Source organism: Eriocheir sinensis, unplaced genomic scaffold (genome assembly GCF_024679095.1).
Source record: "Eriocheir sinensis breed Jianghai 21 unplaced genomic scaffold, ASM2467909v1 Scaffold311, whole genome shotgun sequence".
NCBI classification, from domain to species: Eukaryota; Metazoa; Arthropoda; class Malacostraca; order Decapoda; family Varunidae; genus Eriocheir; species Eriocheir sinensis.
The window spans coordinates 427,501-452,355 of NW_026111623.1; the positions used below are offsets into that span (position 1 = coordinate 427,501).

At 43.0% G+C, this 24,855-nt stretch overlaps 1 protein-coding gene across 1 annotated transcript in view; it reads right to left on the bottom strand.

The window, feature by feature from the left end:
- Positions 1–24,828, bottom strand: part of LOC126991630 (solute carrier family 23 member 1-like) — a gene marked incomplete at its 5' end in the record, with an annotated part of 59,329 nt that extends 34,501 nt beyond the window's left edge. The window contains 5 exon segments of the mRNA XM_050850323.1: positions 360–501; positions 8,453–8,573; positions 14,905–15,031; positions 20,226–20,428; positions 24,671–24,828. Coding sequence (XP_050706280.1) covers positions 360–501; positions 8,453–8,573; positions 14,905–15,031; positions 20,226–20,428; positions 24,671–24,828 — 751 coding nt within the window.
- Between the last annotated feature and the right edge of the window lie 27 nt (positions 24,829–24,855).

A 24,855-nucleotide genomic window follows, 5' to 3' on the forward strand; every position in this document is an offset into this window, starting at 1 on the left:
TACCTACAGATCTTCAACGCCTCTGTGTGTCTGTTACCTAACCTCTGCTGATGTTAAAGTTGGACTGAATGTACAAACTAAACACATCCCTAAGAGGTGTATTATGTGCGTGCTAAACACTGCATGGGTTAATTAAGGGAGCTCTTAGATGGAGGTGTAAAAATGTCTGTAATTAGAGTTGTTGTGTTTTCCCTCCGACTGACATGGCTCTGGTGGGATTAGATTATATATATTTTCATTCATATGACAGAGAGGAAGTAAGGTTAAATTACCATCAGAATTCCCAAATTTGTTGGATAGAATGTGTCAATCCTTGAAAGAATAAATTACTTTACTGAGTACACAGCTGTGGCACTAACCTGGGTAAGGAACTCTGAACCATGGCGAATCACCAATGAGGCCAAGGTTGAGGTCTGTGCGTGCCTTATTACCCTCCGGAAACACATCTGCAGCCGTGAGAATAGCGCAAAATCCCCAAGAAATAAGGATTGCCAGAAGAACCTGAACATAGAAAAAAATATAACAAATTAATTTGGTGCTCCATTTGGTAGAACCATATTTACTACCCTCCTGATTTCTTTGCTGCAGCTCTTGTCAAAAGTTATTGTCAAGCTCATTTTTCTATCCCTTCATTGTACAATTTATTATACTTACTAGGCTAGAATATAGAAAGATAATGTAGATGGAGCAATGCCTCCATTATTAATTTGCTATAAAACATTCCAATATTCAAATCTCTTGAATCATGGAAAGAAGGGTAAGTGATGAAAAACACCACCACAGTTGTTGCTTATTCTGAGTATGACATCCGTTAAAAGAACAGAATAACTATTGTATTTATTATTATGATAAAACGTTTATCAGTAACTACTCTGAATGAATAAAAATGGGAACCCAATAAGAGAGGTGGCACAAAATAAAAAAAACATTCACACACAAAAAAAATCCATAAAATCTAATAGTTAACTGTGAACTGGGAGGGAGTGAGGTTGGATGCTACTGGTTAATAATATATTTATGAGTATATAGATCACTAAACAGAATAAGCAAGAAAAATATATTTATAAAGAAACATTTCATGTAAGTAAATAAAAAAAAGGCACAGCAAAACAGAGGCACTACATCAGCAAGGGCTTAAGGCGATTACTAATATTTGTCAAACCCATACTGCTGACACTAGAAATTATCGTTTTTAATCTGCTTTCGTTATAAACATTGCATTTTCTTGTTACCCACAACTAATGGTTAAAAAATAATATTGGAAGACCAACTAACACCATTGCAAGGAAAGGTATGATGGTGAGATGACATACCTAGTGTTCAGGTATAGTATATCAAACACCATTACAAAGAAAGGTAGAGAGAAAATAGTATAGGGCATAGAGGCAGCTTCATCTGGCAAAGGTTTTCCTTTCAGCTAGTACTGACCAGAGTTAGCCAGAATTTGTTGGCAAGTTTTAGTAGAATGTATTTCCAAGGGGACCGGGGTGGCTGGAAATGGATACAACCAAGACGGATTATTGTTTAAGATACTAATTAATGTGTCACTATGTCACACCAAATTTCATATATATGATATAATTAATTTAAAGGGTTGGTGAGGGTCTTCAGAGTGGTGTGGTAAGCGGCACCCGCATGCTGAACCAGCCTTGGGATTACCTTCAAAGAACTCTGTGTCTGGACTCTTGGAACATGCTGAGCATCTTGGAGGATCTTGGATTGACTTACCTAGTGAATGAGCTCAAAAGACCGAAGGCAGATATAGTGGGGCTCTCTGAGACAAGGAGGCCTTAGAGAAGCGAGATCAGTAGTGAGGGGTACACTCACTACTGGTCCGGCATAAGCAATGATGCCTGTCCTAAGGGGGTAGCTATGGGCATCTCCAGCCAACTGCAGCCGTTTGTGGTTGAGGTTACTCTAGTTAATGAGCGTACAATGTGAGTGAGGCTGAAGTACACCCTGGGCTTGTTGCTTATTACTGTGTACACACCTACTGAGATGTGTGGAACTGAAGAGAAGGAGGTGTTGTATGTCAAACTCAACTCTGTATTAGACCAGTGATCCCCTCGGGACACAATCACTCTCTTTGGCAACTTCGATGCTACTACTGGCATTGACAGGGTCGACTATGAGCACCTAAGTCGTTTCTGGTACCAAGAACACCAATAGCTCTCCTCCCGAATTTTGCAATATCCAGGAGGTTGAAAATTGGAGTTTCTTGGTACAAGGGCCCCGAGTTCCACCACTGAACTTGGTGTAGTAATGCTAGAGGGGTGGCCAAGAAGACTGAACACATCCCTGTAAGCACTCATTGGAGGATCCTTCAGAACTGCAGCTAGGGTATTCTGGAGTGCCGAGTTCTTTGCAACTGATAACAGTTGTGCTGCCAAGCTTGCTCAGAATTGGGACCAATATAGAGCTCTGTCGAGTAGAACTAGAACTCTCCTGAATAGAGATAGAGACAGGTGGGACTGGGACAACTGGCCGCAGGCACCTAGCCGCCGAGCAACTCGCCGCGGCAAACTAGCCACGGCGAACTGACCGCCGCAGACAAATCTGTGATTGTGTTAATAAGACAAATCTTTTGATAACTGACTCAGGTCGGGATCCTAAGATACGACTCTCTTAATTTTTAATCATTATGCTATTTGGCAACCCTGAAAGGACCCGTTAACTTCCTCCGTTAACCCACATATTTATTTTTATTAAAAAAAAAATCGGGAAGTGACCTCGATAAGTCTGTGATAACTCTCTGATAGTTGTGATGGAAATTACTGTGTGTTGGGGAAGGTAGGAATGAAGAAAAACAAACCCTGGCCCTGGCATTTATTCCCATGGAATATATGACTGAAGCATTTGAAAAAACCTCGCTGATGAGCTGCCAGATAAACTTCAAGTGCCTCATGATTGGTTTGAGGACAACTATGTTGGCAGAAGAAACAGCAGGGGAAACGGCAGACGTGCTCCACTTTTTCCACACGAAATGTGGAAAGTTTTTAGTAACGAAGACAGGACAAACAATCACGCAGAAGCTGCTCATGGAAAACTGCAAAATGAACTTGGAATGCAACATCCTACTGTTTGGAAATTCATTGTTTGAAAAAGTCCAATGTGGAAGAGACCTACATTCCGGGCAGCTGATCGCAGGGCAAGATCCACCTGTCAAGTTGAAGAAATACAGACAAGTAGATGAAAGAATTAAAGCAATTGTCAGTGCATTTGAGGGTAGAAATTATGTTGAATATCTTAGGGGACTTGCCCATAACTTTTCATAGATTTTTGCAGTTGAATCTTTTTTTTTTTTCTCAATTCCTTAATAAAGTAATTTTGAAATTTTAGTATTTTTGCATAAGTATTTTATATTTCTTTATTCTAATAAAGCACTCCATAAAGAAATTCTAACCCTCTTGTTTTATCAAACACAATTTTATCTATCAACAACAAAAAGTTACATGCGGCGGCGAGTTGGCCGTGGCGACTAATTTTACTGCTAAATTTGGCGGCCAGTTTCCCGCGGCCAGTTAGTTTGCGGCTAGTTGTCCTAAATCCAAGACAGGTATGTCAAGAGTCAAGAGAGCCATTTCAATGCAAATGACCTCTGAACAGCTTACTGAGCCCTGAAAAATCTCTGCTCTGAGCCTCCCTCTCAGATGAACATTACACAAACAGCAAATGGTTGCCTTGTGTCAGACATGGATGGGCAGAGGGGTCATTGGGCTGAGTACTTTAAGCAGTTGTACATGGTGTATCCTCTGAGCGAGCTTCCAGCTGCTGGGTTGCAAATAACAGATTCCGATCCACCCATTAATGAATGACCACCCTCTCTTGATGGGGTGAGAGAGGCTGCGATGGGGTTGAGGGATGGAAAAGAAGCTGGTATCTGTAACATAAGTGTGGAGCTGCTCAGAGCTGCAGGCGAGCCCTGATCTGCAGGCTGAATGTAGTTTTGAGCTGTATGGCAATCTGATACCATTCCTCCTGACTGGAAGAGGGGGCTGGTCATCCCTATCTGGAAAGGGAATGGATACCATCAGGACTCCAACAGCTACCATGGTATTACACTGCTCAAGGTGCCATGCAATGTGCTTGCCCATCTATCGTTCATGCATATTTGCAACCGGTTGCTGAAGCTACAGAAACCTGAGTAACCTGGGTTCATGCCTGGTAAGTCGACAACTCACCGTATTTCAGAACTTCATGTTCCTATAAAATGCTGATGTGAGTTTCAACAAGGACTGCTTACATCCTATGTCAGTCTTAAGAAAGAATTTGATTCAGTTCATCGCCAAGCACTCTGGATTCTCCTGTGACTTCACGTGAATCCTGCAAGGACCGTTGGGCCATTAACTGGCCTATCATCTGGGACCGAGTTCTGTGAAATGTTGGGGGGAGTGTGTTTTCCTTCTTTCCCGTTTATACAGGAGTGAGTGAGGCAGGGCTGTGTCCTTGCCACATCATTTTTCAACTTTTGTGTGGATTGGGTATTAGGCTAAGTGTTGGATCAGAGTCATTGTGAAACATCTGCTAACAATGCCAAGATCACTGAATTTGCTTCTGCCAATGATGCAGTAACCCTTATAGAGTTACTAAAGGTTCTGGCGATGGCTCTTGAGGCACTGCATAAGAAGAAGCCCTTGGGACTCAACTTGATATTGGGCAAGATCAAGGTACAGGTGTTTAGAGGATTGCTAGATGAAACAGTACAGTCTAGTCATGCATATGGGGAGGGGTTATGGGGAGGTGGTGGCTGAGTGATTAGTGTGACGGCGCCATGTCCAGGACGTCGCGGGTTTACGCCCCGCCCGGTGCCACAAGCTGGGATTTGTTTCACGTAAAACCTGCTTCTTATATTAGCATTTACAATGCTCCCCTACTACCCAGCCGTCTAATCCAACATTCAAAAGAATTTCCATCGTATTCCCCCCTTGGCAACCTCTGGCAACTCATGGCAACCCAGCCTTCCTCCGCTGTGACCGTCATTCTTTTATGAGACGCACTATCTTGCGGACTCGAGTTTTCTACAGTGCTTTCTCGTGTTTACTCCCCAGCTGTCTCTCGTTTCTAGCCTTATAGCTGAGTTACCTCACTGCCAGGAGAGTTTGCTCTCACCGTCTCCTGTGTTTGTCAGGGTCGGCGAGGCTTCCCACGGCCAAGATGGCGTAAACGGGCAGGAGCAGTCTTGCCCTAACGGCAATGTTTCCAGCGCCGGTTCCCCACTTGTCTCTTCATCGCCTTTGTCTCATCATTCCTCGTCTTCACATTTCATCAGGAGAGTCTGTGCTTCTTCTGGTTTCAGGAGAGTTCTTGGGAGTGCCCACAAAGACCCACACATTGTATGTATTATCTGTTGTGATGGTTTCTGTGATGTAAACAACAGGTGTCACGAGTGTGCTGAGTGGAGTTCCCAGCTGGTTCTCAGTGCCCTTAAGTACCAGCATATCTTGCAGAAGAGGCAAGAGTATAAAGCTAAGAGGAAATCTTCCCTCTCTTCAGGGAATGTAAGGACTAGGACCAATCCCACCTCCTTCCCTGCCTCGCATGACGCTTGTCACCCACTCCCTCGGGATCAGACAATGGTTCCGTGCATGGATCGCTGGGACCAGAGGTTTCAGTGTCCCAGATTCCTGGTTCTTCTAAGGATTCTCCCTAGGATATGTCTACCTTCTTCAAGGGGTTTGCTTTTTTTCTGGGTTTTCCTGAAGGCAGCCAACAAGATTCTCTCCCTGCCATGTTGTCTGTGATGGTGGCTAAGGAGGTAGAGAGTAGGTTAGCTGCTATAATACTGCCTCTCTTCCAGCTACCTCCTCACCCTCGGTTCAAAGTTCGGTGCACAAGGCAGAGTGTGCAGTCACTCCTAGCTGAAGTGCAGGTGGAGGGTAACCGGAGGCAGAAGAGGTCCGGGAATGATTTAGGTTTAGCTCAGGCACCATCCTCCCTTGCTCCTTCAACGGGTAAACATTCTAGGCCACCCAAGGATGTTCCATGGAGGATCAACCGATCACATCCTGGGGTGGGGGGAGACCTGGCTCCACCACATCCAGGATCTCCTTCAGGACGTGATCAGGGCAGGGACAGGTGTGTATTTACAGATCGACACCCCCGCCCACAGGCCCTGGGTGAGGACCAGGCTGTGAGTCACCGGGGCATTCTGACTGAGGACTCGATCAAGCCCACACAGCCAGAGGGGGGTGCAACGCATGGTGCAACGCATGCCAGGCATCATGCCCCCCCTCAGTCCACAAGGCACACAGGAGCTCCAGGTCACACAGCCACCTCCTCCAGTGCCCCCTACCACCATGATCAGATCCAATCTGTCACCCCACATCCTCAATTTGCGACGCCAAGATCTTTGGTTGGACCACTAAAGTATCCTGGTCCACCACTTCCCCATTCTGGAATCCTGGGTCCATCTCAAGCTGCTTCCTCCATTGGGGCCCCTGAGGATCCCTCGGGCGATTTTTCGGAGGATGAATCTGGCGCAAGAGCCAATGCAAATGATGCAGTTTCCCCTCCAATCTTTCATATTATGATGGCCTACATTGCCCGCTGTTTTCCGGAGGCGCTTGGGTATGCGCAAATGGCTCACCGTCCAGCCCCACCAGGGGAAATCAGGCCTGTGGATGATAACCACATTAGATTTACCAGGGCACAGCCTATGGATTTCTCCCTAGATACTGCCACCAAGTCTCTTCTCTCTGCTACTGAGGGCTCCAGGCCATCCCTTACTCGTTACCCGTCCAACAGGTTCAGGAGGATCTACACTGTTAGTGGGCAGGAATTGGCAGGGAAAACACCCAAGCTAAACACTGACTTGGCTCTTGCCCTTACCACTAAGGGCAAGGAGCCTCAGGTGGTGGTCCTGCATGAAGATATGGTTCGCCTCGAAGGAGTTTTAGCGCGCCAACGCGAGGCACATAATTTTCTGTTTTGGAGTATTGGAGCATTCTATAAGCTCTTTTCTTCCTTACAACCTGGACAAGAGGACAAAAAAAGTTTGGAAAGTTTCGTTTAGTCGGCGCAACATCTGTGGTCATATGCCGGAGAGAGACAGAAGGGGAAGGAATTTAGGATAAGGGAACAGATCCCAGGAGACGGGACACAAACCCCGATTGATACCTGGTACCCATTCACTGCTGGGTGGACAGGGGCGTAGGGACTGTAATGATAACAATCTGATGGGTTGTCCAAGTTGCTCATTTGTTAGCATTCCCTTACTACAAATCCTGACTGGCCAGTTGATGTGCAGCATACCCTGCGGTTCATCCTTCCTTTCTGGATGGCCAAGAAATGGGTACCTGGACCAACCTGGGGAAGGTTAATGTGGTAATCCGGATCTTACATTGGCCCTGTGTCGGTTTAATGGGTTCTCTCCCACCACAGGCTCAAAAGGTCAATGGGTTGGAAATGAACACTGCCACCACAAGCAGTCATAGTGTCCCAGCTTTACCTTTAACTTCCATTTCTGATTGGGTTTTAATTATATGGTAAAGATGAGTATGGAATCATGGGACGAATAATGCTTTGTGTCAATGTGTTTGATCTCATACTTCATCCAGTAGGAATATGTGATTTATTATACCCTAAAAGTTGAGGGTGGCAGGCATGAGTCCTCTTCTGTAGCAGGGATATTTTTACATGATCCTGGAAATTACTCATCTTCCATTATTAATTTCTCGGCTCTTCCTGAGTCTATAGCTTTCCTTTTAATAATATTACATTTATTCATCATTACTCTTTAATATACTTTTAAAGGGAAGTCTCTAGATCAAGTGATAATGCCGTGGTGAAGTGGAGTTACTCTCTGCACACAGAAGGCCTGTGTTCGGGGTGGTGCAAGAACTGGCGTGGCGGGCTGTGACAAGTTGACAACTACTCATACAAGCTCCTTACTTTCCTTATCTTCTTGCAAAGAATCTGATGCAAGAAAACAAGAAAAGGCTGGGGACTCAGGGGATGAGTTGTGTATTAGCCTGGGATGCAAGCTGACACATACATACACATGGCAAGTTCAAATTGAGCCCACAATAGGAAGACCAGAAAACTCATCACCCATCCCTTAGGGTTAATAAATCTGCATAAGCCGGACATTAACCACAAGTCCCTCTGTGGTATAGTGGTTAGTTCACCTAGTTATGAATCTATGGGCCTGGATTCAAATCCTGGGCTGAGCAGTTGACACACAGCTCATTCAGCTGTTCATCTTCTCTTTTGGGAAGGTCAACAAATGGGTACCAGGAGAAACTTAGGGAAGGTAAACTGTGGTAATAACTTGTAGGATGCGCCCTATGTGTGTGCCCCTATTGATTGATTGACTGATATTGGTAAAATCACGGGCTAAATGGAAAAAGTTAGTTTTCTTGCTTACAAATATTTACAGAAATACTCCAAAAATCTAAGGGCTCATAAAGAGAAATACATTACACAGGTATATATTGGCTATACTATATCTCACTGGGAAGAGTTTGAAGATGTAGATCTTTGAGACAGTCCATCCTGAACTCTTCTTAAAAACAGGTACAGGCACTGGGACTTCCTTTATGTACTGAGAAAACAGGATCAGCAAGGCTATGGTCCTGCAAGAAATAAATGTGAAAAATTACCAGAAATATTTTGGTATATACATTTAACTGAGGCAAATACTTTTCTGAATTCCAAAATCAAGTAGAACCATCAACCAATACAATAAAAAGTAGTATGGTTACAGTTAGGTCATAACATAGATGAAATGAATAAATAAAAACTACAAGTTACCAATCTAATGATGAGATGAAAAGAAAAATAGAGCTAGAATGAGTGAGAAACCCTTTAAATATGTGAAATAAAAAATCTGGAAAGAGTAGAATGTAAGGAGTGTGGGATACAAGGTTATGCTTGGAAAGAAATAGTTGTACAATCTCATCTCAATAATTTTTTAATGAAATCACTTTGATTTAAACTAGAAACATATATGAAGATAATAGCATTGTTTCCACATTGTAGGCAATCACCTAAAAATACTGTATAGTACTAATAATTTTAGGTGCATAATACCGACAAAAAAAATGTAAAAGCTTATTGTCCAAAATATTCAAGCACACCAGTGTCATCAGTGACAGATTATTACTATTTTCCTTTTCCTATTCTTTTACAGCAAGAGAGGCAGTTCAAGGAAAAAAACAACAACTGCAAGGCGCTGCTCCAATAAAAGAAAAAAAAATGAGTGGCCAGAGGAGAAGTTGATTTTGGAGGAAGAGGTGTCTTGATACTCTCCTCTTGAAAGAATTCAAGTCATAGGCAGGAGGCAATACAGACAGAAAGGCTGCTCCAGTTTAATAGTGGAAGGGGTAAAAGGATAAATTGCTGGGTAACTCTTGTATAACCCGAGAGCTGCGGGACCGTGTTAAAATAAAAGTCCCTCAGTGCGGCTTATTCTTGCCTCAAGACGATTATTTCAAATCGGTACTTTACCCATATCAATGGATTGGTTTCATGAATGTGCAGATGACAATTATTATTTTTTTCAATAAAACAGTGAATGTAATCGGTTATTTTAGTCATAAGATAAAGATGATAGCTACACATGACAAGTCTCTCAAGTCGTTACGGCTGGAAATACCGGGGTAGTTTATGCCTATATGGATAGCGGCAGCAGGTAAAGGCAATTAACAGTTCTTTTTGGATGTAGCCGCCCAAGCAGGTATTCTGGGATTCTTTGAAGGGGTGAAGTTGTATGTTTGTTTGTCTATTTCTATGTGTGTGTGTGTGTGTGTCTGTCTGTCTGTCTGTCTGTCTGTGTGTGTGTGTGTGTGTGTGTGTGTGTGTGTGTGTGTGTGTGACGGAAGAGTCTCTCTCTCTCTCTCTCTCTCTCTCTCTCTCTCTCTCTCTCTCTCTCTCTCTCTCTCTCTCTTCTCCTCACATTCAAAAATAGACTAGATAAATTCATGGACAGCGATATTAGGTGGGGTTAGATACACGGGAGCTTAGGGTCAAAGGAGCTGCCTCGTACAGGCCTACCGGCCTCTTGCAGACTCCTGCGTTCTTATGTTCTTATGTTCTTATGTTCTCAATGGACATTATACATTATACACCTTTACGTTGTTACTTTGTGTGTGTGTGTGTGTGTGTGTGTGTTACTTAATTAGCCTGGAGAGAGAGAGAGAGAGAGAGAGAGAGAGAGAGAATTTACCGGAACGGGCGGAGAGAGGACTAGGGAACTAGATGTAACACATTGGCGCGCAGAAGTTATTTCAATAATAGAGTCGTCGATCACTGGAATAGACTCCCACCGTCAGTAGTTAGCGCACAGAGTATCAATAGCTTCAAGTCTTCATTGGATAAGTACTTCAGGGATATTAGATTTTACTGACCCTTTTCGTATGTTTCAGGCACACTGCAGCACGGCGCCAACCTGACGACTTAATGATTTCCCCCACAGCTTAGGTCACCAGTAGTGTAAGTTAAGGATAGTAATTTCCTCTTATTTCTCTCTTTACTGTAAAATTTCCATGTCCCTTTTTCCTTAAAGGCACATGGTGTTCTCTTCTAACTATTTCCTGCCGGCACGTTGCCGGAGGGAGGTGGATGAGGAGGAGCCTTCATCTATTCTATCCTGTCCTACCACACGTAGATTACTAGTATTAGCGGTAGTAAACAGACACCTCGCCATAGACCGCCAGGTCTTCTGGTGTCTTCTTCCTATGTACTCCTATGTAAAGAGGTTGCCATGTCAAAGATTTGTCCCCTTAAAAGGGAACCGGGCCTTTGCCGCAATGGCGGCCCGGAGCAGGAGAGTCGAGGCGATGCAGGTCCTCGGGCGGGTGTAGGGGTCGCCTCCGCCGGCATGCGTGCCGAGCGGAGGCACGGGCACACTAGGCAGCCCGTAACTGGAGCCGAGTGAGCAACTCATCAGTCTACAACCGGCGGAAGGGCGGGCCAAGTTTCTCACTAGGAGTGGGCAGGTACCGGTACCAGTACCGGTACTGACGGTACCAGCTAAACGGTACGGTACCGGTACCAGATTGCTCGGTACCGGTACCAGTTGCTCGGATTTATTTATTGGAGTTATTGATAATTCTTCATGTCCGATTTTTTTTAGGTTGCTAATAAATATTGTTATAGTTATTAGACTATGATCGAGTACATCCATAATAACTATACATGCTATTTTTTTATCGAAAAAATAAATATTCACTTCATTCAGAGAGAGAGAGAGAGAGATCATCACTTAGTGAGAGTATATATCGGTGATATGGCTAGTGGGTACTCGATCATATTCTAATAACAATAACAATATATACTAGCGTTTTCTAAAGACTCGTGGGACTCACTAACTTTTAACCCAAGACTTCGTTTTCTTTTTACTTGCCACTGTTAAATTCGTATGACTCGTTAACTTTAGAGAGAGAGAGAGAGAGAGAGAGAGAGAGAAGAGAGAGAGAGATCATATTTATCAATAAAGCATTAACGAAAAAGTTTGAATCCTTGGCGAGAGTTTCTGGCTATAAAGAATTGCATGATGAATTATATAAGATGATTAAATATTGGAGGTGTAGCAGGCGAGAGAGAGAGAGAGAGAGAGAGAGAGAGAGATCACCACTTAGTGAGTGGATATCTCGGTGATATGGGTAGTGGGTACTCGATCATAGTCTAATAACAATAACAATATTTATTAGCAACCTAAAAAAGAAAAAGAATCGGACATGAAAAATTATCCAGTAACTCCAATAAATAAATAAAATAATGGAAACGGGAGCTGTGATGGAAACGGAAAGCAGGACAAAATGGTGGGAACTTGGGGAGACGGTCAGCGGGGCAGTGACTCAGCGTCTACACACAGGGCTCATACCACATGGAGGCGGGCGAGCACCGAGCGTCACTAAGATCCTAACGGCAATGCGCAGTGCCGAGTGATCATTAAGCTTCGCGGTACCAGTACCGATAGCAGTTATCGATACCCTGGTATCGATAACTGCTATCGGTACTGGTACCGCGAAGCATCATGATCACTTGGGTTCCGGGAAGCTTAATGATCACTCGGTGCTCGCCCGCCTCCATGTGTTATGGGCCCTGTCAGGGTTGCCAACTCTTGTACGACAGGCATTACCAAGTTCGACTCCAGTTATTACCAGATTCGTCATTTCATTACCAAACTTTTTAATTATTGCTAATTATAGATCCAATGTACATACAAGTTACACGAATAATGCTACTGACTGGGATAAGAAAACTGTGATAAGAAATAAACTTACTGTGAGAGATGCCATGGGACAGATCAGCTGGTGAGTGGATCCAGAGGCAAGAGTTGGGAGTTATTCGTACAGAGCATTAAGGCCATCATCCTTACTACTCTGACAATCTTGACTTCTTGTATGTTCATACATACCAACATTGAATTTCTCTAACATGCTTTCAGTAATTATTAGATCTTTACAACAATCAAGGTTGTGCGTATCCTCAAAATAGCCTCCAACATCTTATGTTTCATTCGATTTCGCACTTTTGTCGTGTTGTCCGTGGGCCTGTAAGAGCCCCGTCCCATACTGGAACTGAACGTGTCTAGCGCCTCTCTCTCTCTCTCTCTCTCTCTCTCTCTCTCTCTCTCTCTCTCTCTCTCTCTATATATATATATATATATATATATATATATATATATATATATATATAATTTTTATTCCTATTTCTTTACATATTCACTTATTACCAAATTTTTACACTCCCATTACCAGATTGCCAAAATACAGTAATTCATTACCAAACTCGTTTTTTATTACCAATTGTGGTAAATCTGGTAATGAAAACTGCCAGTTGGCAACCCTGGGCCCTGTGTGTAGACGCTGAGTCACTGCCCCGCTGACCGTCTCCCCAAGTTCCCACCATTTTGTCCTGCTTTCCGTTTCCTCACAGCTCCCGTTTCCATTATTTGATTTATTTATTGGAGTTACTGGATAATTCTTCATGTCCGATTCTTTTTCTTTTTTAGGTTGCTAATAAATATTTTTATTGTTATTAGACTATGATCGAGTACATCCATAATAACTATACATGCTTTTTTTTTTTCGAAAAAATAAATATTCACTTCATTCAGAGAGAGAGAGAGAGAGAGAGAGAGAGAGAGAGAGATTTACATAGATTTACATAGAAAATTAGACCACACAGACCCCATGGTACAGACTAGGTGATCTGTCCTTAAACCTAAGTGATTTTACATTAATCAGAAGGCTCCTAAACGTTGCATTTCTACTCTAGTTGATATTAAGTTGAAGGAAGAGAGAGGGTTTTCTTTACAGGAAATTTGTTTGGGAATTTCATCAGAAGTCATTAAGAAAAAAAAAACTCCTTTGGGTACCGGTACCGGTACCGGTACTAACGGTACTTGAGTTTTCGGTACCGGTACTACCGGTACTCAAATTAACGGTACTTGCCCATCCCTATTGCTCACCCGACGAGCGCTGGCGTTCCACTGTGGGGTTGCCTGGTGGTGCCTGCTAGCTCAGCTTCTTTTATACCCTTTGAGGAAGAGAGAGAGAGAGAGAGAGAGAGAGAGAGAGAGAGAGAGAGAGAGAGAGAGAGAGAGAGAGAGGAGGCTCCTCCCACACACCGCCTGACATCACCTAAGTTTCCCATGGGTTGACCTCCCTTACTTTAGACACTGATCTCTACGAGTTTACAACGCGCACCGAGACTAGGGTTGCCAACATGCGGAACATACGGAACGCCATTTGTTCCGTAATTAGCTGTTTGAATAGTTAAGAAGATAAAATTCAGTATTTTAAAACTGTAGTGAGCGCATTTTTCGGTGAACCACAAAACCAGTCCATGAAAATATGTTTGTCAAGTGTTGTCCTGAAATACGTGTAAAATACGCAACGTAACGTCCCTCCCCCCTTCCTCCTGCAGCAACGGCTGCCAGTCATGGCAGGCTGGAGAAATTTTAGGGTTGCCACCTGTTCCTTAATAAATGGATTTTTTTTCTGTATTGGGGAATGGGATGTTGCGTTCCTTAATTTTTTTTAGCTCAAGGTGGCAACCCTAACTGAGACTATTCCCATTGTTCTCCTCTTTCTTCGACTTGTAAGAACAAAAACCGCCAGTCCTCGTCGAAAGACCAACTTTGGTCGGCTAGGCTGACGTCAGCCGACAGAGTCGGTCTATCGGCATCCTCCCCTCCCCTTTATGAGGCGTCACCCAGCAAAGGTCTGTGGTCCCTCCTCGGAGGGACGTAAGCATTTGACCCCGACGGCCTCCATATAGCCCGTGTCCCTACCATTGAGGTGGCGACAAATTAAAAAAAAAAAAAAAAAAGACCTACAAACCAATCGTGAACCAAAGCATGTCTTGTGATTTTTTTTTTGGCTTGTGAATCAAAACACTCGTTAACTAACGCACTCGTACACCGAGGTTTGACTGTATGAATATTATTTTAAAAAAAAGTCTTATTTTGCTTGATTATTTAGGGCTTTCATGCAAGAAAGAAAAACTTGCCTCGGTCATCTATTTTCTCTCGGTACCAATAAATAAAACAACATAAGTGATCAACTATATTTTTATGTAATAGTATCACTTATTGTATTATTGTATTGAGGTGTAATTGTTACAAGTCCCAGAGAAACAGGTAGTTTCCGATAATTGAAAGAATAGTTCAAGCTTTTTGGGCACAAAGGCATAGTCGGTGGTGACACCTGCTGGCTGGCAACTCTGAATATACCCCATTTCATAACGTTGCACATTATTGTGTGGCTAAAGGGTCACCCAAACGCAGGACTGGGGCGAGGTAACCTCAGGAGGAGAGAGGGGGTAAGGGGGGAGAGAGTAGGAGGTGCAGTAACACCCACTGTAGGATATAATGAATAATAGTATATTTTTTTTTTTTAAGGAAGTTTCAACTTACGACCAATTCGACTTACAAGGCACTTTCTTAAAACTTACATGAATGCAATACCCCAATGGAGGGATGCTTTCTCTGCTGCTGTGTTGAAAAGACTGAGTCCCACCAGAGTGACTGTAGGCACAATTGTCAGGGGTGTGATCCATTGAAGGATGATGCCAATCAGCCCTGTCAAGAGTAGGAAAACATATGATAAAATCTGCACATACGATAACAATGCACACCATAAAGAAGTATAGCCAACAACTGATCAGATTAATACATGATATTATTGAGTGTTCACTAAAAACGGGGAACTCCCAAAGAGGTGGAAAATCAATCAATCAACAGGAGAGAATGTCGCCTTGCCCAACATATGAGGTCAAACCTGGGGGTTCCTCCGCACATCTCCATGCAGGCCCCCTTCCCATTCCGAATACCTCGAGGCATGATCTATCAACTTGCTGAAGCCATGAACTATGTGAGCATCTTCTTTGACTCCTCCACTCAAGATTGTCTCCTACAGAAAAAAAACTCGGTGAGCAGGATCAGCTTCTGGGTAGTGTGCCACATGCCCGTATAGCCAGAGTTGCTGTTCACAGACTATGCAGGTAATAGGCATCTAATCAGTCTCGCAGAGTAATCACCGGTTTGACAAAAAGCCATTTCAGTGATATTCCATGATTCTGCATAGGTATTTATTACCAAAGGCATCAGTCTGCCTCTTCAAGTCACTATTCAGTGTCTATGTCTTACGGCTATAGAGTAAGACAGGAAGCAAGAGCGATTTGAATATCCAGTTCTCTGTCCTTCTGCAACGATATTGACAGCACCATGCAAGTACTCATGCTGAGTGAGTCCATAACATCATAAGCCAAGCCAATCCAACGTAAGATTTCTTGATGGGACCCACCATTGTTTTGTACTATGTTATCAAGGTTTGTGAAAGTTTCCAAGATATCAATGTCCTTGTCACACATATGAACAGACTGTACTTTTTTTTATCTTGTAAGCCTCCAAACACCTGTACCTTGATCCTGCCTTGGGACCTGGAGGCTCAAGGGCTCTGCCTCCTCATGCAGTGCCTTATGTACAATCAGCAGAGTCTCCTGTGACCTTACAAGGATTACTGCATCATCAGCAAAAACAATTAGGTCAGTGACCTTAATATTGCCAACAAATGCTCCAGAATGACTGAACCACAATTCTACCTATTACTCAGTCCATGCAAGTGCTGAAAAGTGATTGGGCAAGGACACAGCCCTCCCTCACTCCGACGTTCATGGGAAAGTAGCTGGACACCCCTTCCCACACGCATGCACTTCACAGCACTCTCAGTTCCAAAGTACAGGCCAGTCTTAGACTTGCAGAAATCGAGCGGAGTCGCAGGGGATCCCAGAATGCATTGCGATGCACTGAATCAAATGCTGTAAGCATCCCCTGTCAAAACTCATGTCAATGCTTTACCAGTTCAAAAAGCTCTTCGATACGGTCAGTTATCAACTTGCCAGATGTGAACTCAGACTTCTCAGGTCTCTGCAGCTTCAACAAGTTTTTTTTTTTTTTTTTTTACAGCACAGGAAGCAACCCAAGGGCAACAAAAAGATAGTGTAAAAAAAAAAGCCCGCTTATTGTTGCTCCCACAAAGGGAAACGTAAAGAGTGGCCAAAAGAGAGGTCAATATCGGATGGAGAGGTGTCTTGATACACTTTTGGATAGAGGTCAAGTCATAAAGGTAAAGTTGGGGGCATACGCTGTAGCAGCGCGTGGCATCGGTGCTCATCTCCGTAACATTGGCCCTTGAGCCTGTCGTGGGAGGAAGCCCATTACCCCGGGACACGGGCCAGTGTGACATCCGGGTTACCACAGTTTACCGTCCCCAGGTTTCCACAGGTACCCATTTATCGACCAGCCCGAGAGGGACGATGAACAGCTGGGTGAGCTGCACGCCGACTGCCCGGGCCGGGATTCGAACCCGGGCCCGGGGAGTAGAAGCCAGGCACGCTGACCACTAGACCACGGAGGCAGGAGGAAATACAGACCAAGGCTGTTCTAGAGTTTACCAGTGAATGGGATGAAAGAATGGAGATGCTGGTTAACTCTTGCATAAGGGGTTTGGACAATATAGGGATGGTCCTGAGTAGAAAGTCGAGTGCAGCGGGGCCGTGGGAGGAGGGAAGGCATGCAGTTAGCAAGTTCAGAAGAGCAGTCAGCATGAAAATATTGATAGAAGATAGAAAGAGATGCAACATGGCGGTGGAATTTAAGAGGTAGAAGACTGTCAGTAAGAGGAGCAGAGCTGATGAGACGAAGAGCCTTAGACTCCATTCTGTCAAAGAGAACTGTTAAAGAGGAGCTTTAACACGTGAGATGCATACTCCATACGAGGGCGGACAAGGCTCTTATATATGGAAAGCATCTGTTAAGAATATTAACATCTTTGTAACCAATCGTTGATGGATCCTCCACAACTGCAAGGTTTTGCAACACTCAAGCCTTATACCAAGTCAAGAGGAATTTCAAGATGTAACCATATCATGCTTCATCTCGAGACCAAAACCCTTGGCATGTGCGCATGAGTACTACAGTCTCTAAAGAGTTTAAAGTGCTCAGCACCCTTGATGACCCTGTAGAACTGTGGAATACCTTCAAATGTGAAACTTCACACTGCAAAGGAGTGCAATGGATGTCTCAGATCTAAGAGTGGTTTTGCCTCGGGAAAGACACTAAAGAATAACTAAAAGTTGAGCTGCCAGACTTGCTAGCGGAAATAAGAATGTGATCGATGGAGCCTGATGGAAAGAATACTTTAAAGGGATAAGATGAAAAATTAAAAATTAGGAAGAGGGCTAAAGTGTAGTTCGTATCTCCAAGGCGATCAAGGTTACACGTATGGTGCTGAACCAACTGTTCTAGATAATTAAGGAGAACACAGCTGTAGGCTTATTTACCATACTGGTTAGTGAAAGAGGATGAAAGCCAAAGCTGGTGATGAACATTTAGACCTCCTATGATGGAGATTTTAGCAAAGGGAGGGTGAGACAAGATGTCCTTCACTTTGGGATTCAAATATTCAGACAATTATGCATAGTTGGTAGAGTTAGGGAAGAGATTGACAGCACAAATATATTTAATAAGAGAATGACAGTTAAGTCTAGGCCAGATGGTGGAAAATTATGATGGGTCAAGGTTGTAGGCACGGGAGTACATAGACTCGCTATGCAGCTTTGGATTGAAATTCAGAATCAGAATAGGGGTAGTGAATAAGGTAAAAATTACTGCCCGTAGCCCCAGAAACCTGTGTTTTGGTTAGGAAGAGAAGGTGATGTTTAGAGGAGGAGAGATGGGTGTTCCATGGAATGGAAATTAGAGCAAAGACCGCACATACTGCAGAAGTTGAAGAAAAAGTGTGATGAGTTATTATGACACCTCTAAGTAATAATAATATAGAAACATGAAACTTTGAGGAATTAAAATATCAAGCTCTTATTGAAAAAGGAAGTGAAGTCAGGGAATTAAGGAGAAACAAAAAAAAAGACAGAATGGGAACGTCTCAATGGCACAAAAAAGGACTTGGAATAAATCAGAAGTGGTGAAGGCAAAGAGTGTGCAGCAATTTAAGGAAAGACTAGACAAATATAGATTTGGAAGCAGGACCACACAAGTGTAGCTCAGGCCCTGTATAGTTACTCAACACACACACACACACACACACACACTCTCTCTCTCTCTCTCTCTCTCTCTCTCTCTCTCTCTCTCTCTCTCTCTCTCTCTCTCTCTCTCTCTCTCTCTCTCTCTCTCTCTCTCTCTCTCTCTCTCTCTCTCTCTCTCTCTCTCTCTCTCTCTCTCTCTATATATATATATATATATATATATATATATATATATATATATATATATATATATATTATTTATCTATTTATTTATTTATTTATTTATTTTACAGAGAAGGAGACAGTTCAAGTGCGTGAAAAAATAATAATAATAAAAAAGCCCGCTACTTACTGCTCCTGAATAGAGTACAGAGGAGTGGCCAAAAAGAGAGGTCAATTTCGGGAGGAGAGGTGTCCAGATACCCTCCTCTTGAAAGAGTTTAAATCGTAGGCAGGAGGAAATACAGATGAAGGAAGATTGTTCCAGAGTTTACCGGCGTGAGGGATAAAAGAGTGAAGATGCTGGTTAACTCTTGCATAAAGGGTTTGGACACTATAGGGATGAGCTTGATTAGAAAGTCGTGTGAGGCGAGGCCGCGGGAGGGGGGGAGGCATGCAGTTAGCAAGTTCAGAAGAGCAGTCAGCGTGAAAATATCGATGAAATATAGAAAGAGAGGCAACATCGCGACGGAATTTAAGAGGAAAAAGACTATCAGTTAGAGGAGGAGAGCTGATGAGGCGAAGAGCCTTAGACTCCACTCTGTCCAATAGAGCTGTGTGAGTGGAGCCCCCCCACACGTGAGATGCATACTCCATACGAGGGCGGACAAGGCCCTTGTATATGAATAGCAACTGTGCGGGGAAGAAGAACTGGCGGAGACGGTATACAGAACGCCCAACCTCAAGGAAGCTGATTTAGTGAGAGAGGAGATGTGAAGTTTCCAGTTAAGATTTTGAGTTAAGGATAGACCGAGGATATTTAGTGTTGAAGAAGGTGACAGCTGAGTGTTCTCGAAGAATAGGGGATAGGTGTTTGGAAGATTGTGTCGAGTTGATAGGTGGAGAAATTGAGTTTTTGAGGCAGTGTCGTCAAGTCCATCTCCTTCAATATGTCTTCATACGTTATATTCGAGAGTTCAGGGACCATTTTAGTTGCAATTCTCTGTATCCTTTCCAGCTTTCTGATATCCTTCTTTTTGTGAGGCGACCACGCAACTGCAGCATATTCAAGCTTTGGTCTTATCATTGTTGTTATTATTTTCTTCATCATTTCTTTGTCCATAAAATGGAACGATACCGTGTGTGTGTGTGTGTGTGTGTGTGTGTGTGTGTGTGTGTGTGTGTGTGTGTGTGTGTGTGTGTGTGTGTGTGTGTGTGTGTGTGTGTGTGTGTGTGTGTGTGTGTGTGTGTGTGTGTGTGTGTGTGTGTGTGTGTGTGTGTGTGTGTGTGTGTGTGTGTGTGTGTGCGTCTGTGTGTGTGTGTGTGTGTGTGTGTGTGTGTGTGTGTGTGTGTGTGTGTGTGTGTGTGTGTGTGTGTGTGTGTGTGTGTGTGTGTGTGTGTGTGTGTGTGTGTGTGTGTGCGTGTGTGTGTGCGTGCGTGTGTGTGTGTGTGTGTGTGTGTGTGTGTGTGTGTGTGTGTGTGTGTGTGTCACTTGCAAAATTCAACAATGTAATAAAATATACATGTATACTGTTTTTTATCATACAATTAGTAAATAGTAATATATGTACCTGAAAATCCAATAATAACTTGTACTATGGAAGCCACAGCAATTGCACCTTGCACCTCCCTCATTCGAACTTGCCATGTTTCTTCAATCTCTGAAGATGTCATGTTTTGATGTATTACATCACTGCATGGTTCAAAGCTGGTAGTGAGGATAGCAATGGTTGGAACCAAGAAGCTGAAGGTGCCACCTTGGATGATTGGTAACCTGGAAGCAGAGAGAATTGTATGGAATCAGAATAAGAAGCAAATGTTAAAAAAAACAGTAGGCAAATTAAGAATGAGTACTACTTAGCCCTTTAGTTGTGACGTGAAGGCATGACCACACAAATAAATATTGTCCAAAATTTATTTTCACTGCATGGTGTGGGGATATTTGTTTGATCTTGAAACCAGCACCACTGAGTGTTCACTGGCATCTATGGAATGCAAGGCTAACTACAGCCAGACAGCCTTCACCCATAACATGCGAAAGGAACAAGGGAGTTGTCCCGATTTTTTTTTAATACTTTACCCATTTTTTAAAAATCAGTATTGCATTTGTGTCATTATTACATTATCAGTATGATGTTATGAGTCACCAACGTGATTAACAAGCTTCCTTTAAGCCCCCTGAATGGTATGGTTTCCTAGGAATCAATCAGTCAATTGGGGCATACGCCGGGGGGGTGTCACCTCAGAATGGGGCCTGCATGGAGACTCGCCGGACAAACCCCGGACTTGGCGTCGTAGGTGAGGTCGCGTGCCCCCCAACATATGACCCCATTGATTGATTGATTCAGTGGTCCAGTGCAACACAACTGACTTCTTTAAAAACAAGCTCGACCAACACGACCAACACATCCTTCAACTTAATATTTACTAAAGTGGAAATGCAAAGTCTTCGTGCCGTTTGATTAATACAATTTCATTTAGATTTAAGAACAGACCACCTAGTCTGAAATATAAGGTCTGTGTGGTCTGAATATCTACCATATGTAAATCTATGTAATCTATGTAAATCTCTCTCTCTCTCTCTCTCTCTCTCTCTCTCTCTCTCTCTCTCTCTCTCTCTCTCTCTCTCTCTCTCTCTCTCTCTCTCTCTCTCTCTCTCTCTCTCTCTCTCTCTCTCTCTCTCTCTCTCCTTGAATATTTACTTTTTAGAAAATAAATCAGCACATATAATTATTATGGATGGGCTCATAGTGTACTATCTTCAGCGGTACCAACACCGTTTCAGTTCCAGAACCATTAGTGCCGCCAAGGTACCAGTACCGCTAAAGTACTGTTAGTCGCCAGTACCATCTGGCTGCGGAGAAAGGCCTCACTGCCCGCCTTCCCGCCATGTTGCCATTTCGCCTAATGATGCTGCTACCACCCTCCCACCTCCATTATTTAATGGCATGTTAAGGATATTGTACACAAAGATCCTAAACACACTGTAGCCTATACAGTATTGAGTTTAACACCACATATTTCATAATTGAATTTCCTATTTTTTTATTGACTCTGAACATGATTTTTTTTTCTTTAACATTTTAGCCTTTCCAGATGCGAACTTTTTTTTCACTTATGGCGCCAGTAGGCTCTCTTGGCCTGATGGGTCTGACGGTCGGCCCCAGCTCATTGTGGCTCAGGCAAGTGTTTAAAGAGGTGCCATCTTTTCTTGGCTCATGCTGCCCCCCGGAGCTCATTCTTGATTCACTTTGACAGTTATTCTAGAGTCCGGGTTGATGAGTGGTCCTCAGAACAGCATGTAGGTAGTCTTAGGCCACTTGGCGGTGACTAAAAAATCCCAGGTGATAGCGACGGATTCGAACCCGCATCTTCCATGATGCGGTGAGTGCTGGACCCACATGATAACCACTCAGCCACTGCCTCCCCTGGTGGTCGGCCCCAGCCTGTTGTGGTGCAGGCAAGTGTTTATAGCGGCACCATCTTGCTGGGCTCATGCCTCAGAGTTCATCTTTGACCCTCTTTTCGAGAGAATATGAAGTCCAGGTTGATAGGTAGGTCTTTAGGACAGCATGTGGTTAGTCTTAGGCCACTCAATGATGGCTGAAAATCTGCCAGCTTGATTGCCGTGGCGGGTGGGACATACAGCTACGTCCTCTTGAACACCGTACCAGCCACCGCCTCTCCTTAATTATAGTAACAGAGGATATCTATCACTTATCAGACCTAACTGAAATTCTACACAAACCTTCTTGGAGGCTTTGCCTATCTTGGTTTGAGAGGACCAATTCACCAATCTTCTTGCCATTATCAGATTTTGTAATGAAAATATTGATCCCAACATCTATCCCTTGATGCAAGTTATGACTTGTATTGGACCAACAAATGAACCCTGAGGTACACCAGAAGTGTTAAGTGCCCACTTTGAGACAACTCCATTAAAATAACCACTCTTTTTTTTATCTGTTGCTCAGTCAACTCAGATCCTTTCATGTACTTTACTTTCAATACCAAGAAGTTTGATTTTGTAAACTAATCAGTGGTGTGGTACTTGACCGAATGCCTTTTGAAAACACAGATGAACTACATTCACTGATTTGGTTATGCCATGAAATGAGTTGTTACAAAAGGTCAGTCGGTTAGATAAACAGGATCTCTCGTTGTGGAAGCCTTGTTGTGAATCCTTTATTAGTAAGGGATACTTGCACTGACATGCTCCTATTCTGCATTTTGTTGGATAAACTGCCTGTGCTTATGCTTTCTTGCATGTGAGAGCAATGGTCTCAGGAGTTAATGATGTAGCCAATACATTATGCACGATGGGGTGCAAAACTGCAAGTTTCCTCACCCCATTAAAGGTTGGCCTTCAGGGTCATGATCACACCATCATCATTATTCCACATAAGCAGGTTGCAAAATCAATAAAAGCTATTTTACCTTACTTATAATTGTTCTTAGCAAAAATTGTTACCATTGGCCCCAGTCACCATCTTACAATTTACAGGATCTATGTTCCTTTTGGTTGCCTTTGTTGACATGTCCTGGAATAAGGGGCCATGTATGCTCAGTGGTGGGCACGGTTCCGCTAATCCGCTAACCGCTAATTAGTGAAGCTAACTTTTTCGTTGGTTAGCATTTTCGCTAACTCTGGAAACAGTTAGCGGACCAATTAGTTTCTGCTATATGTAGTTCCTCCTCCGCTAACTTAAAGTCCACTAGCAAAATCATACAGGTTTGTTCTTCTCCGTTGTAGGCAGACACAGCACCAGTTGAGCCACATATCACAATAATTCCAGGGCTTCAACTTTTGGGTAAATTTCACCTTAAAGTAGGGTAATTGGACAATTATTAGGGGCACTTTGGTATTTTAGGGTAATACATCTTCCATTTCCAACTCTTTGAACTCGGGATTTAATAACAACAATTCAATATTTTCCACCTGACAAGATATAAACTTAAAATAATAAAAATAAAAGTCAGTTATGGAAAAAAGTAAATAATGCATAAATTTGCGGGAGATCTTGGGTAAAATATACGGATTTAGGATAAACTTGTTGGGCTCTTTGTTCATTTTAGCTGCAACATTGTCACCGTGTAGTCACGTTCATTATTGTCGCCTTGTTTATCGTTATAGACGATATATGAGGATGTTTTTGTTCTCCCTGAGGATGGTGACCCTGTTAAGGAGCCGGCAGCAGCTGAGGGTGAGGCGGAGGCCACTCAAACTGACCGCCAAGAGTCCCAGAAGTTCCAGAACCCCTGGCCCCCCTGGAGAAGTACTTTGTCCTTAAAACAAGAGATCTGATGAACGCCAATGTCTTGCACTTCCGGTGCGTCATGTACCAACACAAGGACACCATCATTAACGGACAGACGAAGAGCCTTTACAACTTGAATGGCATGTTATACCTTTCTGGAAAGCTTTATGTTTAAGTTACATCATATTGAAATTTCAGGTCACTAGGCCTATTTTTAAGGGTTTTAGAGCGAAAATACTATACCGAAGCTAAATCCATATAAAAAACAGTTAGCGGATAGCGTTAGCTTCCACTAATTTCTTTATCAGTTTAGCGGTTGAGCGTAAGCAGAGCTAACTTTTTAGTTAGTAGATTACCAGTTAGCAAAGCTAACTTTTCAGTAAGCGGTGCCCACCACTGTGTATGCTTAATCCCAGTATCTCAGCGGTAAATGTATACAAAATTATTCCTGAAAGAAATAAGAAATGTGAATAAGAAAAAAATAGCATGACCAAAAAAAATTTAAATATTGGTAAAACTTTCACTCAGAAAATGTAGTCCTCAATTTTTAATGTATTGAGGAAAAAAATAAAAATTAAAAACAATGTGAAATTTAAATGAACATTTGAAATATAGAAATATGTAATTGAATGTCAATATCCTATCATGAGCCACTGAACTAAAGTGTCACCCCATGCTAAGTGACGACATGGATAAGTGAAAGCTTCTAAGACCCCTTTTTGTTATGATTTACGTTATGAATATACATAGAAATTTACCTGACTCCAATGGTAGACTGAAGGAGGGTGATCATTCCTGACACAAATAGGATGGTGCACACAATTTTACCTCTTGCTGGATCATTGTCATCGATGCACATTAGAGGAGTGAGGATGTATGGGATGGAGATGGTGCCACCAACCATAGTCAGGAAGTGCTGCAACAAAAATTAATAAATATATAT